This window comes from Labrus mixtus, chromosome 18 (genome assembly GCF_963584025.1).
Source record: "Labrus mixtus chromosome 18, fLabMix1.1, whole genome shotgun sequence".
Taxonomy (NCBI): Eukaryota; Metazoa; Chordata; class Actinopteri; order Labriformes; family Labridae; genus Labrus; species Labrus mixtus.
Genome location: NC_083629.1, coordinates 15,620,789 through 15,636,364, shown reverse-complemented (window position 1 = coordinate 15,636,364; position 15,576 = coordinate 15,620,789). Strand labels below are relative to the sequence as shown.

Genomic DNA, 15,576 nt, shown 5'->3' with positions numbered 1-15,576 from the left:
GTGGCTGTCCTGATGAAGTATGATGGCAGGTATAGACTTCAATGTTTTGAGTTGCCTTACCATGATCTCAGTTATTCTGGGAAGTTGAAAGACTTGAAAGTGAAACACATTAAGAGAGGATGTATTTATTTATTTTTCTTGAAGGGAACCTTCACCCATGTTAGGCTATGTATAGTTTATAAATAGACAGTGAAGCAACATGAATGGCAGTATTTACATTATGCTAACAAGATGTTCAATTCTGTTTTTTTATACCTGTGCTTTCAATTTTGCGTTAATGTTTTTTTTTTTAAATAAAAACCTGCTGCACTCAAACTTCAGTGAGAGGTTTTATTTGATTAAGGATCTCCAACTTGAAATCATACTCAATAAATACCTGTGTTTTGGGAGGGATTTAAAAAAAAAAACAAATAGGGTAAACATTTTGAGGAAAGGCTGATCTTTAGTATTTTAACTTTATTAAGGGAGCAATCCATCAAGATAAAGAGTTAAATGTCCAGATTTTGCCAGTGGTGACAACATTATGCAAAACAATCTAGTAAAATAAAAAATAAGAATCCAAACCTGAATCACCCACCATAAGTTGCAGGATCACTCTCTGTTCAGAGTCGCAGAGTAGTACAGGAGGGAGAGCATGTCTTCAACTGATCTGGTCCCCATATGGCTGGGTGTTCTCCAGACTGCATCCAACAGTCATGCCTGTACCCTAAAGTCTGCTGCCATGACCAGAGAGCACTGTGGATTAAGCACAGTATATACTCTATTTGCATGCCATGATTACATCACAGTATCCTGCCACGATAAACAAATCACAACATAGAAAGAATGCATGAAGTAATCCAGTCTTACCTTCTCCGGGCTACCTGACCTCTCTCTACACCAGTGTTACATTTAACATGACATATTTACCGTTCTTAAGGGTGTTGTGGTTGAGAGGTTATCATTGAGGATGTTGTTCAAGTCTGTAAAGATGATAATAGTTGTGGTACCAAAAAAAGGCTTGTCTTTACCTACTTGGAGTTTTGCAGAGGGATAAAGATGCAGACATGTTTCCCCCATCTGGTAAAAGATGGTAATTACAGGTACAAATCTATGTTGACAGGAGACTTTTTCCTAGTGAACTTGACCTTCTCTTTCCTATAAAGCAGAAATGGTTCTACTGAATTATATGCATCTGAGGTCGTGTTCAGCCACCTCATTTCTATTGTTTTTATCACAGTGAATGCTGATGAGTTAAACAGGAAATACAGTAATCCATTAACAATGCTAACTGAAGGTAACACTGATAGAGAAGGGGTGTTAGAAAGCCTAGCGGTTATGTTGCACGTTTCAGAGGCTTTAGTCCTCATCGCAGCGGCTGTGGGGTCCAATCTGACCTCGTCCCCTTGTTGCATGTCACCCCCGACTCTCTCCTCCCAGCATGTCCTCTCTCTTCAGCGATCCTAAATATAATGAAAGAAAACAGCAGAGCAGCCCAACAATGCATAGTCATTTTGCAGTCCATAATAAGCTACTGAAGATTTCAAGATTTTGAAAAGCCACCATGTTTTATTGAAATGATCCAATGTTAGAAGACATTTAATGGACTTCAACTTAAGTGTCTTTCAAAACCAAACAAAACTAAATCCATTAAAAACACTCCTGAACACGTTTGACCTCACATTTTCAAATAAATATTTGTGCCTCCTCTGATGTCAATACATCTCTCACTTATAAATTAAGGCGGAATGCATTTTATTTTGACTGCTTCTAAAACAAATTCACTTGCATCTTTGATGCAATTTCAAGACTGCTGAAAAAAAACTAAGCAGTAACATATGTCAGTAGAAAAAAAGAAATCATAAAAAAAAGATGACAGTACAAGACAGGAAATGTCTATTACCTGCATGAAATATTGCACAAGGTTAAGGATCATGACACAGATAGAACATTGAAATAGTAAATCAAAAAGCACTTTCGAGACCAACATCTGAAGCTTGTAACAAAAGAACTCCTTTCAGAGGGGTCAACAAGATTAAAGAGGCATTTAGAGAAAGTGTTAGGAGTATTAATGCTCAGAGAGTAATCCTAAGAAGTGTGAGCACATACTGTTCCCAAGAATCCTTTGCTGCTTTTCGACTGTAACACCAAATGGCTCCATGGTTAAATGTTTGGTGAGGCTTAACCGAGCTTTAGTACAGTACTGATGCTGCATATTTCACCCACCTTGGAGAACACCACGACCTACCAAATTCTCATTTTAAATAGATAAGCTGATGATGATCTTTTCTAACTGGATAAAAACATCTGATCAGTTAAAACAAATCCCATAAAAATAAATGGAAAATAAAGAGTAGAGCAGTTAATGAGTCTAAAAGTCAAACCTGCAAGAGAAGAAGGTAAACTTATTCGCTGTGTTGTCATATCAAACACAGCTGAAGCACAACTAATCTATCTTCACTTTACACTACTGCACTCAAGCAGACAAATCAAGTTATCTTGCCCACTTCAAACAGCAGGGGTTCTTTAAAAGCAGATATTCTTATGTCAATAAAAACGGCCAATATTCAAGTCACAACTGCCGAGAAGATGGCCGTACCAAAAGTGAAAACATACTGTACAGATTTAACGGAAATAGATGCCTATTAGTGGTTTCAACTTCTGTAGCGATCTGAGAAAAGTTGTTCATGGAGCGTTTGCCCGGTCATAACTTTCCTAGAGGTGTCTGTGGATGTGTTAAATAACATGATCTTGACTGAAATTGGTCCTTTCATTGAGAATCTCTTAGAAATAAGTACCGTATGTCTCAAAAGTTGAAAAGCCAGCCTGCCACGTGCAGAAACATATTTTGTAAAAGCCTGCTTTAGCTTGGCCAAGGGTCTCTTGAAGGCAATGCTGAGTCGCTTCTGGAAAATAATAGAACAAAACTCAAAACAAAAATACAAAATAAAGTAATATAAAAAAAGAAACAACCAAACAAAACGTTCAGCAAAAAGAAATAAAATTTAATGGTTTATGCTCAAAGTGAAACAATCAAAATAAAAAGAAAGAAAAGAAACCAAAACTGAAGAAAAATCATAAACAAAGGCCATTAACGTCTGTCAGAACTTGAGATGAGCACTCGTCCAAACAAGTTTGAAATGAATAGTGGAACGAGAATCTGTTTCTGCAGAGAGGGAAAAATAACTCAAACAAAAGAAAAAAAATAAGAAAATAAAGAAACAGAACAACAAACTGAGCTAAAGACATGTTGCTCTAAGTGAGGATTAAATATAAGCTCAGTACCTCTCCAACAACCACTAAAAAAAAAGGATCAAAGTTACCTTGTGAAAAAACTTCTCCTTTGGATCAAATCCCTCCCTTTATTTGGTCCATCTTAGTTCCCTACTCACTGACTGGGGCTAATTTTCAACAGGACTCTCCTGAAATACAACTTGTAATAAAAGAGACTTTACACAGGGACAACAAAACTAAATCCTTTATCACCACAACTTGTCTTGTTTTTTGTTTTTTTTTCCCCACGGAAGGAAGGTGAGCTAACGTTGTAGATGAACATACAAAACAGATAATCATAGTAACTTAAAACAGTTTGACTGAAAGTGCTTTGCTCTTAGATTAACTAAAGACAGTAAGTGGTATTTCAGGTTTATTAATCCACCAGATGATAATTTAAGGCATCTATTTTAACCGATGATGAGGATCAGAGCAGAGCACTGCTGACTCCTACAAAAAGTACAGGCAATATACCGTTCTTTAGCTTCTTGACCGTGAAATGTTGACTCTTAGAGAACAATGTGCAGTGTCTTCCTCTTATTTTTTCAGTGAACTGCTAAGAAACTCTTGCCTCTTTAATCTAGTCCTCACAATAAAACATGCAACACATATGGACAGTATTTTAGATTTGAGATCATTCCAAAAGTTAACTAGGGGTATCATGGGATTTTGTCCTCTCCATCCTCTCCCTAAAAAAATGAAACTTCTGTTTCCCCTCAAGCATGAGTATAAAGATGAGAAGAAAAAAAACTCTTAGACAAGTAAAAAGGTGCAGAAGAGTGAACTCTCGTTGAACTCTTAATAAACTAAAACCCCAAAAGGATGTGCCAGACTTTCCAACTTTACACTTCTGCTCTGTGCCACAGAAGCCTAACGTAGGTCATTTCCATCTCTCCTCTACACCTTACTGTCCAGCTCTCTCTATTTGTGGCCCTTGCTGGTCTTGAAGGACACTTGCAGCATCTTGTCTCCCAGCCGGTAGCCATTCAGGCTGGCGATGGCCATTGCCGCCTCCTCGTAGTTCGTCATGGTAACGAAGCCGAAGCCCTTGCACTTGTTGGTGTTAAAGTCGCGGATCACCTTGACGTTGGTGACAGCACCGAAGGGGCCAAACATCTGCCACAGGATGCTCTCGTCAGCATCCTGGCCCAGGTTGTAGATGAAGATGCACCAGCCAGAGGTGGAGTTGCCGGGGACACTGACGCCTCCCATGCCACTCATGTGGTCAACACCCATTGGGGAGAACCTGGAAACGAGAATGCTTAGTTAACTTCTGGATTTCACAATAAAACTGAGCTGAAATTTAGTCTGTCGCAACAAATGTAGTTTCTCTGATAATTTAATGATCTGTTCATTTCATCAATATTATCTTTATATTCTCTTGAACAAACAATAATTGTTGGTCCACATGCCAGAAAAAAAGCCTTTAACCATTTACCAAAAGCAAGGTTCAGCTCCGATCATCAGAGCGAAACATGCAGACGACCGGGGGACTCCTTCTGAGCTGCCGTCTGTCAGAAATCACTATTTTACACTACTTTTATTTACCCACCAACACTGAGGCTTGTAGGTTGAGCTATCATTGTTGCCTTGTTTGTGCTCTAAAACCAAACGTGTGACTTTAAACCGGTGATGGCGGTATGGCGTTGACCCCTATGTTGTCTTTATGCTATTCTCAATCAAATACAAGATTTCAACATAAAAATAGCTGCAGAGTTTTTCACTGAAAGCAAATCCTGTTAATCACATTCAAAAACAGTCCTACCTGGAGGTTCTTTCTTGTACATTAAATAACTGTTACATCACTGATTTTACAAACTGAGTTAAAACCCTAATCCAAAAATACTTCTGTTTCCGTAAACGTTTCTCACCTAAACCGCTGTGCCTGGTGATGCAAGGGCCCCCCGAAGCGCCTGGAGGGGTTGTGGTAGAGCTGGGAGATGATCTGCGTGTTCTTCACTTGGTTTGGGTTGGCAGCGAATTTCACTGTGATTGGCTCAGAGGATCCAGGTGGTTTTTGGCCATTCAGACTTTTGACTGCTTCCTCTGCTTCGGCCCGCTTGTCAAACCGGATAAAGGCCACCCCGCGGGAGACACCTGGATACAAGCGAGCAGTTGTTGACCAATTATTCTGTCACAAGCACTAAAAAGCACAGTTTTTGTCCTGTTATCTAAAATTGATGAGTATTTTTGGAAGCAAGGAAGTCAATCACCTGTCTTACCTGTAGCCTGATCTACAAGTACCCGAGAGTTAATGATGTGTCCAAATCTTGAGAACATGTCCTCCACATCCTTCTGGGTCATGGACTTTGGCAGGCCGCTGATATACAGATTTGCATCCTTTATTGTATCAGAGCTGGGTCGTGCGTATGAAACCTAGTAAAAGAAGACAACGATGCCGAATTACACCTCTACTGATACACCAGTACAAAACAAAGTAACAAAAAAAATTCATAAACAAAAATAGTTCTTAAAACTATCAAATAACTAAGTGTTTGGATTTACAACGGTAATGAATCAGCTGTGTTATTAGTTACAATTTCAGCTTAAAATGTTCAAAGGCTTCCTCTTTTATTTTGAAAAAAATTAGTGAAAAAATGGAGCTAAATAAACATATCTTACATCCACACTGTCACATAAGTAGTTTTAGGTTTAAAGTGTTCAGACTGACAAGAAATGATGGTCAGAAGCATACATGAACAATACAAAAACAAAAAAACTGAGATCTTTTTCCAAAATTAAATACATGTAATTGGACAAATGCACAAAATAAAATCCGTAAAGTTTAAGTCCAACTCAACAGACATGTCAGATAGGGCATTAAGTGAGCTGTAAAAGCAGTATCACTTCCTCGGGCTGACATGTACTAGCTAGTTAGCGGACAGCACAGGAGCCACAGAAGAGTTATATGACATGACATCTTTGGTTTGAGAATTGTAGAACACCTTATTGCACGTTACCTTGATAGTTTTGGACTGTAGCCTTAGTCCATTCAGTGTACTGATAGCTCTGTCTGCATCACTAGGGTTAAGATAGTTAACAAATCCGTACCCTAAACTGTGGCCTAGAGAAAAAAAAAGGAAAACAATAAAATAAAAACAAAAAAAAAAGGTGTATAGTTAAAAAAATCTGCAAACAAATAATTTAAAAACAAAACAAATCTCAACATTGCATGCTAGTCTAAACAAACAAACAAAGAAACTGTCTACGGTCAAACAGGGTTGGGCTGCTTGGAATAAATAAAACAGGTCTATGCTGTTCTAAAAAGTAATTGCCAACTCAAGTAAGAAATCTATTTGGGACACCTTTAAAAGGTAAAAATTACATTTTAAAATCACTGATGACAGTGAAGCGAAAGAGAACAAGGCTGCAGTAAAATATCCTGCCAGCAAAGACATGGGTAATTTGCTTGGTCATTTTCTGACTCACAAAGCTGAAACACAACTGCTTTAATCAGAGGTTGTAGTCCCAACTCCTTTGTCTAGGGCTGTATCAGAAATCCCTTGCCACTTTCATTCATGTGTTAGGCTGGTTTGTCACATGTCTAAAGACTGCTTCAGAGTGTAGCATACCTGCCACTTTGTCTTGTATCAGCTTGGCAGATTCCACCTCTCCAATGCTGCTGAAGAGGCTCCGCAGCTCGTCCTGCGTCATGGTCTGAGGCAGGTAGTTCACGATCAGGTTGGTCTTGGAGTCCTTCCCCTCATCCCCTCCCATGTGGTCTTCATAACCGTTTGACATGTCATACACCTCCTGCAGGTCCGCCAGATGGGCCAAGAAACAAAAGCAAGGTAAGCACAAGGGGCGCACATGCAGAGGTCGAGTGGACCAATGAACTGATTCATTACTAGACATCCTCATAGTCCATCCATCTGTTTGGTCATTTTTCAAAGGAAAAATTAAACATTAACTAGTCTCAGCTTCTAACAACAATAATAGGACATTCATTTTCCTTTTTAATAGGCAACTTTTTTTGTAAATGGAATTTGAAAATGTGCATCCCTTTTGCCAGAGACCAAACAAGTTATCTGTGGATGTCTACTTTAGAGACTCCAGTCTCCTCAACTCAAATGTCTTTCTCTGGTTCATTAAATACATCCATCCAGATCAAAACTCTTCTTATTTTAATACAACCCGTGGTGATATTAAACAAAATATAGTATGCCGGTGTTGTTTCTTTGTGTTTGCCAATGCAATTTGGGCTTCAGCAATTAAAAATTAATCTTTCCGACATAAAAGCTTCAGTTCTTAAAATTCTGGTATTCTTGGTGGAGAAAGACTAAGATTGGCCATGCAGTGTAATCAGTTTTCAGTGCGACAGACAAAGAGGATTTAACAGCATTATAAAGCCCCATAATGGTTATCAATTATAATACGAAAGCATATGACAGGAATTAACGTGCAAGTTTGTCTCATTGTAGTGGTTTAAAAAAATGTCATTTTATACAATTACAAGTCAGATTTGCGTTTGCAAAGGAGACAAATGACTCTTATAGTTTAAGATTATCTCAATCACATGACAGTCTGCAGCCTAAGACTTGTTAAGGTAACAATGAAAAGTGCCCACACCAAGAGCGGAGCCGGACTTGAAGTTAATGAGCGTGTCCTATTGCAAATACGATGGCAACATTTACTGGTGGCTGAAGGGAGATCGGGCCTGAAAAGGGAACCCGTCCAGTGTTCAATCTGACAGAGGTCCATTCATGCAAGAGAAGGGTTGTGATTGTGTATTCTGGTGGGTAAGATACGCTGCCTGGGAGGATGAATGAGAATCCTGTTTTAAACCAGTAAACACATTCATAGCCAGCGGGAGCTGGCATTAGACTTGATATTGATTTCTCTTAATGCAATCTCCCCTTTAAAGAGAATTGAGTCATTAGTTCCAAGTTAAATAAGAACGGAACTGTGTTACATCTTTTTCACACATTCATAACAAAGTTCATCTGTCTATATTTCAACATGAAGCACGACATATTTTGGAAGCTGTACATTTATGTCAGCTTAGCCATCACCAAAGAATCTGACTGTATCACTAGTATTCATTTAATAATGCAAATACTAATTCCATCTTTAACAGATGGCCTCAGTAACCAATGGGTGAAAAGTCCTCTCTCCCTGTATCCACTGCAATGATCATGTGGAGTAACACTCTCTCTCATACATGACTGATTATGTGTCTCTCTGCTGTGTCTTGTGATAATTTAGTCTTACAATTGGTAATGCATTAGAGCCAGGTGTGCATGAGAATACAGATAGATGTCCTGTAAACTCAGTAAGTTAGACTGCATAAACAGAGTAATCTGTCTTGTAGTCCAGTGCACACACTGACATTAATGCACGATTAATGTTTCCACAAGCTGTGAACGGTGCAATCAGGAGGGCTGATCATCACAGAGTATAATGCAGTGCAGTAATGAGACATTTGTTTTATTATGTGGATCTGGTTGTTAATCACGCAGATCTTCTTCTGATTTTTTTTCTCCCCACTGTAAACAGTTTTGCTGTCGCTAGTTTGTACAGTGGGTCTGCATCACAGTTTTTAAGTGATCTTCATTTAATGATTTTTCTTTTGAAGTTCAATGAGGCGCAGCGTTAATTTGCGGGAAGGTGGGAAAGTAAGATCAGTTAACAAATAGTGAAAGTGAAAGATAGACAAAGTGGTTGCATTTGGAGACCCATGTTAATACCTAGCGTGGACACTTAGTGTGGCTCATAACTTAGTGCTATCCACATGTGATTCTTACACCTAATGGGCATGTTAATGGTGTTGATGATTCCTTTGTGATGAGAGCTGATTTCTCATACTCACTTTCAAGTACTTAGTGTGTCCTCGATGAACTGCCATGAAGACACGCCACTGCTCCTGAGGCTTGATTGGGGGGAAAAACAGAATCCAACAGTGAGGATTTAATCCTAATTGCTGAACGAAGGAGGTGATATTAAGAAACAAAGAGAATGATGTCAAAGCTTGATATTTTTTTGTTTCTTTATTAAAACAAACAAAAAAAACATTTCATATTGAATATGTTCTGTGATATCAGTTAGTAAGTAGATCAATACAGATGACAAAAGCTCAACGAATTTCTCATTAAAACGAACACATGGGGAAAATAGGGTCTTACACAGAGAGAGCAACAGAAGGTGACAGTAACCAAGGTGATAGCTTTATATCCCAGTGTCTTCAAAGAGCTACCAAAAAACACGACATTGATTTATAATTAACGCCTTTGGATTGTGTCCGTGACGAAATGTAATCTAAAAAAAATAAAAAGACACATGTAGCTTGGCATGAACCACTGTAGATAAAACGCCGTGTCAACAATAGACCTTTGTTTTCATTACACGTCAATAAGACAACCACTCAGGAGCTGTCTCTGTTGAAACGTGCAGAGGCCTGGTTAGCGAACTAGCCTGCTTGCTAAGTATCGTCTCTAATTAAAGATATGCCAAACCAGGTACTCGAATGCATGGTACAGGGTTACTGTTGTAAACTTCAAAACATGCAGACTGTACCCCACTTGCATTACCTAAAGCGGATAAAGGACGTGGCGGATTGTTGCTGACTACATTACATAAAGCACCGTGCACTTATTTTGGAGAGCGTCGGATATTAGCATTTCTGTCCCCGCGCCGAAACCCCAGCGGCCTGCTAACAGGCCACGCAGCCTCACGTTAGCCACCTCAGCGGGCCGCGAAAGCAGCATGGCAGTCCTCCGCACTTTTTTTATTTTTATTTTTTTTACAACATTTGAATATCAATGTCGACAGCTAAATATCTGTCAACATTCAAGAGCTTACCAGCCTTTTGTTGTTATTTTTGTCCCGACTCTGTCTGCTATATTCCACCGTTACTTCGCTGCGTTTTACCTTGAAGTCGGCCTTACGGAGAAGAAACCGAAGAAGGAGCTACGTGACGACCGACCACGCCCACTCCCATGCAGCCACGCCTCTGCAGAAGAGACAGCGTGGTCAATATCCATGGTCAACATGCAGGCCTTTCTCAAAAATACCATTGTCATTTGTGTATAGATTCCTAAATAAACGGTGTAAAACCCTACACATTCATCTTTATTTATTTTTTTATATCAGTGACACAGTTTGTCACCCCCCAAAAATTAAAACACATCCAAAGTAATAAGTACTGGGTGCTGGACAGAAACACAAAACCAAAAGGAAGACTGAGTCTGCACATCAGAAGTTACTCCAAATTGTTTCTTAATGAAGTATCACCACATGTGAGGTTTCAGGCTCTAGCCCTTCACCAGATATAGGCTACATCTGAGATGACACACATCCATGTACAATTCCTGGGGTCACCTGACAGATTATGTGGTAAGAATATAAAATACAAATATAATACAATCAAAGTTTTTTTTATCTGGAATACATGACATAGGCACAGATACATTAAAAAGGAGCTCATAGTATACTAAAAATATATAAAAATCCTGTATGTAACATCTACAGTACCTGGAGTTTACCTGAAAATCTTGCATTGCATGACTGGTACGTCAGGGGAAACTGTCATAATGACATGTAATACAAGGTATGCAAACTCAGTCTTCCTTTAATCTAATTGAGGCTATCATTGTTTATTCTTAAAGCATTTTTTTGGAGATATTTAGACTGATGGATTTAAATTCCATTAACCAATTTTGATCTCTGTCTCATTTCCAATAGCTAAAGGCTCATGGTCAGCTGCATGCCTAGTGAAAGAAGACCCATTTGAAAGTGACATCTAGGCTAACTATTACATTAGAAGTTTACCCTGAAAATGTGTGTGTGGGATTTGCCCTCATTTTTTAATCAACTTTATACTTTAAGGTCTTGTGTGCAGCACTTTGAATTGCCTTGTTGTTGAAATGTGCTAAATACTGTAAATAAACTTGCCTTCGCCGAAGCCTTTTTCAATTTAAATATTTTGGGAAAAAGTCTTATGAATTGCGAATTATGAACTGTTTGTTAACAGATCACATCACAGAAACCCAGAGGCCACAGTCCTCTTCACACTCACAGGTTCGTCTTGATGCTATTTGGTGCATGTCATCCCCAACCTTCTCCTCCTACATTATCTCTATAGAAGCCCTATCAGATTAAATCAGAAAAAATAATAATCTTTAAAGAATATCCAGGCCACTAATTCAATACGGATGTCGGAACACAGTGCAAGCCAATCAAATATAGTTTATTGTTGCAGCAGCAATTAAAAGTATGTGTTTAAGACAGATTCGACAACAAGAATAAATTATACAGCTGCATTTATCAAAACTACTTTTATATTTTTAGTGTACAACAGAAAACATTTAATTGTAGTTTAATTGTGATGTATAGGTCTGCATACTACAAATGATTCTGTATTGTAATATTTGCTCAAAAGCACAATACATCTAGTGTCTATTTGTTGAGTTCTTGATATTTCCTTAAAGGCTGGTCTCTCATCAGCTGTCCCAGAATCACAAACATCACAAGCTACACAAAAGAGAGAAGAAAGGAGATAACATGTATGTCATTTGAAAAGAAAAAATTATGCTGAAACATCCATCTTAAGGATAAAAGTGCAAAATATGTTGTGCATGTTATTGGAAAAGTTTTGATACAGAACAATTCTTGTACTTACTGTGAATAGTATGAAATAAATAACTTCTTGTTGTCTATAAAGTCATTCTTAAGACAGTTCTAATACATTATTTTAGGCTTTATTTTACTCCAAAATTAAGAAAAAATAAAACTGCAAGCGGTGATGAAGGGCCCTCGCACCCCTGTGCATGTCGGTGTGTGTACCGACCGCGGGGAGCACAGCAGAAGGGTGATGTGGCTAAGCAGTGGGCTGTGCAGATCGATCTGTGTTAAAGTCATAGTACTGGCAAGTGGCATATGCAGCATATGAGTGGCATATGCCGCGGCATATGAGTGGCACCTGCCATTCTGGTCCACTCAAATGCCACTCATATGCTGCATATGGACCAGACCGGGATATGCCGTGACATGTGTCGGCCTGACACAGCCCATGAGTGGACCAGAACGACATATGCCACTCATACATTAAAGCCCCCAAATAAGCGATTCATTTTTGGGAGGGAGAATAATAACTCCTTCAGTTTCAATAGGGTCTGAGGTCGGTGCTCAGGCCCTAATTAAAATAAAATCTTGGCCAAATTCAAATGGATTCATGCTGCTTTCATTCTCCACTGATCTAATAAAAATGGGTTTTTATAACAAGAATGAACACTTATTTCATTACAATTCACTCTCATTCTACCTTATTTTCGGATTTAATTTGACAATTTATTTTAACAATTTATTTCAAATGTAAATAATCGATTTCCCCACCTCGACCAGAAACACTGCTGGGGAGCACCAGATGATTAAATCCAGCAAAAACTGAAAAGATATCTCCAGCTTTACCTGGCAGCCCTGAAACAGACAAACATATGACAGAGAAACAGACAGGTGCAATATGTCACCAAATTAGCTGGAGCTTTTTATGTTTATGTTGAATTACTGAAGGAAAATTCCTACCTGTGTGTTAAGCTTCCATGGCTGGCCCACTGTGCCATTGCAGGAGGGGAAAGAAGAGTTGCAGCAGCTGTAAGGAACCAACTCTCCACCTGTGACATTAAACCAGGACGTATCCAGCCAGTCCCTGTAGTCATGGACACCACAACACTGCAACTAACAGGATGACAAAATAGGCTAACATTATCAATCAATAACACTGGAAATCACCCAAAAATGGATCTATTAAAGCATTCAAAAGACATTTGTTTATTATGCTGTCGTGGGCAATATTTAGGTAACCTATTTGAACACAAAAAATATCTAAGAAGAATTTTTTTTAAATGAGGGCCCGGTGAGGGTCAATTTCACAGTATAACTTAACAGTCTGACAAATCTCCTGAGTCCTCATCATCTTCTCTGTAGTCTAAATATTTATATTATTTGGAGACTTTTTATTTGCAAGGCAGTATCGTGGCCATTAAAGGAATAAAACAAACAGGTACTTTAATAATCCAACACTCAGATGAAGTTGTTGCTGATTTGTGCCTTGTTCCTGCTATAGCAGTCTTTTGCTTTAACAAAATATTGCTTTTTATAAAAGTACTAGTTATTTAATGATATAAGCTACTGGTTTCAGGTTTCCTAGCGTTGTTGATATTTTTACACAAGTTGCACACACGATACAAACATACTTAGGATATATATATTGCCTTTATGACCCCATTCTGATGAGCTATGAGCAACATACACACCTCTTCTTGTGTAACATCCACCGCTAAGGACTTGGGGTCTTGGCTGCTGCCTGTGTACTCCTGAAAGACTCCTGCAAGAGATGCTAACTCTGAATCCAACTGAAAGAATGCAGCACACAGAAAATGTTAATGTGTATTTTTTTTTTTACCCCTGAATTGTTTTTGCAGTGAACTGAACACCCAGTGTATGGAATTTGTATAATGTACCTTTGTAGAATGAAAATAAGCCAATACTGAAGCTGTGCTTTCCAGACAGAAGACCACAACTAAAAGATAGACAAACTGTCCAAGAGCAAATGTTAATGGTAGAAGTCAAGGCCAAATGCATTTATAAATAATATCACACACACACACACACAATTTTACCAGTCCCTGGAGAATGGGGGAATCTTCGATGCGCTTCAAGGAGCCGAGGAAGCCGCTGACCACCAAGAGCACAGCGCTGCAGAGAGCGAGGACAGCTGGCAGAATGATATAGATATGAGAAAAATATATACTGCTCTGTCTGTAGTCCAGCAGCAGGTAAAATCCACTCAGGCCCACCACTAGCCCCACCACCTGGTAAAAAAAAATGGTACATTGAAAAGATGTAATTTACTAGATTCAAAATTGAAATATATTAAGTAAATTAAAGAAGAGAACATTTTAAGATGGTTTTGTGAGATATGAAAAAGGTAAGCTCTCAAAGACCACTTGACAAACCCCTCTCATGTTTTAAAGAACACCCATATTGCCATATGTGTTGCTGGGAGTAGATAAAAAGATAAATACAACACATAGGCTTACTTGCAGGTTGTTGTCACTAAACAAAAGTAGAAAACCAACAACATTCTTAACCTGCCTAGTTTGGTTAACTAAAGCTACTTACAAACATAGTTCAAACCAACAGATCAAATTGACAGTGTGCATGTCATAAAAAGATTATAACACAATAGAATACAAAATCATTTACCAATCAGTTGACTTTATTGCCTCAACACATTACTTTGTGCATGAGTGTTAGCTTTAGTTGTGGTTACAGAGTCCTGATCTTGTCGCTCAGTTCACATTATTTTATATAGAAGTAAATATTAACAATTGTCATATCTGTTCTCTAATAAGAAAAACGTATTTAGTCGTTTTTAGTGGCTTACGTACCCACAGAAGATTACTGATCAGTTGAAGGATTGTCATCCAAGCTTTTCTCCTCTGATCCCTCATTTTAAGACCTGAAGAGCTGCAAAGGACGTGTCATAAACAAGGAACAAAGATTTTACTGACACATTCAGTATTTATGCAAAGAAAAATAACATCTGCCATATGAAAATGGGGGATGTTGGTTTAAAAAAAAGAGCACTGTAGACTTTTTCTTCCGTTACGGCCAAAGGCTAACTTCCCCCCCCCCAAAAGAATGAGGAACCAACTCTGTGGTTATAAATGAAAACGAAGCACTTTAACAACTGCATGTACGTTTTTCTTCGTCTTCTTCTTCTTCTTCTCTAAAGTAAAAGAGTAGACCCTGCACAAGAGCTAAGAGTCCCTAAATGTACTTCACATTATCCAATCAAAAGTGTAGAAGTTTTATGATCAGCGAAGGATGCCCTCTGTAATATGTTGTACTTATACATTGTTGAATGATGAGCTTTGTGTTCAGTGGCTCTGTGTCAGTCAGTTCCTGATGTAACAGCTCTGAGTCTCTGCAGAGTGACTGAAGGTGTTTTCACACACGCCCCAAATTACAAAACATTTCTGTTATTTTCGCTAAAGGACAAGATTTTCATACAGACTTTACCCAGACTTTTTCCTGCCACCCCCTGTAGTAAATGTTGTGGACATAATAACTTGTGCGCACAACACTTCTCTAGCACATCCCCTCTTCCACTCTGGAGCTATGGGGACTATTTTCTTCACATCAATCCGCCCTACGAGCTCCCACGTGGGTACACTTCTCACTCACACAAGTTAATATCATGTGCGCACAAATTCTATTTTTATTTTTTACTTTTTGGGACTTCAGGGGCTCTGTAGAAAATAAATTAAGAAATGCTTGATAAACAGCAACATGGGCCAAAATCTGATTTTAAAATAAATTGAC

General features: G+C 38.6%; 2 protein-coding genes across 7 annotated transcripts; both read right to left on the bottom strand.

The window, feature by feature from the left end:
• Positions 1–2,963: 2,963 nt before the first annotated feature.
• elavl1a (ELAV like RNA binding protein 1a) lies at positions 2,964–10,132 on the bottom strand. Of its 5 annotated transcripts, none has more exons than XM_061063504.1 (7): positions 10,051–10,132; positions 9,062–9,121; positions 6,825–7,017; positions 6,213–6,316; positions 5,466–5,628; positions 5,124–5,349; positions 2,964–4,498 (listed from the first exon to the last, which is right to left on the bottom strand). In XM_061063504.1, the coding sequence occupies exons 2-7, from the start codon at positions 9,095–9,097 to the stop codon at positions 4,174–4,176; spliced, it is 1,047 nt and encodes a 348-aa protein (XP_060919487.1). In that variant the 5' UTR covers positions 9,098–9,121; positions 10,051–10,132; the 3' UTR covers positions 2,964–4,173. The 5 variants fall into 5 exon arrangements, with proteins under 5 accessions (XP_060919487.1, XP_060919489.1, XP_060919490.1 ...); XM_061063506.1 differs by having other exon boundaries at positions 5,475–5,628; XM_061063507.1 differs by having other exon boundaries at positions 6,825–7,005.
• Positions 10,067–15,107, bottom strand: tspan37 (tetraspanin 37). 2 transcript variants are annotated; one of them, XM_061063509.1, is made up of 8 exons: positions 14,846–15,107; positions 14,640–14,718; positions 13,869–14,060; positions 13,710–13,784; positions 13,503–13,601; positions 12,772–12,924; positions 12,583–12,666; positions 11,422–11,721 (listed from the first exon to the last, which is right to left on the bottom strand). In XM_061063509.1, the coding sequence occupies exons 2-8, from the start codon at positions 14,700–14,702 to the stop codon at positions 11,647–11,649; spliced, it is 741 nt and encodes a 246-aa protein (XP_060919492.1). In that variant the 5' UTR covers positions 14,703–14,718; positions 14,846–15,107; the 3' UTR covers positions 11,422–11,646. The 2 variants fall into 2 exon arrangements, with proteins under 2 accessions (XP_060919493.1, XP_060919492.1); XM_061063510.1 differs by lacking the exons at positions 11,422–11,721; positions 14,846–15,107 and adding an exon at positions 10,067–10,201 and having other exon boundaries at positions 14,640–14,829.
• Positions 15,108–15,576: the final 469 nt, after the last annotated feature.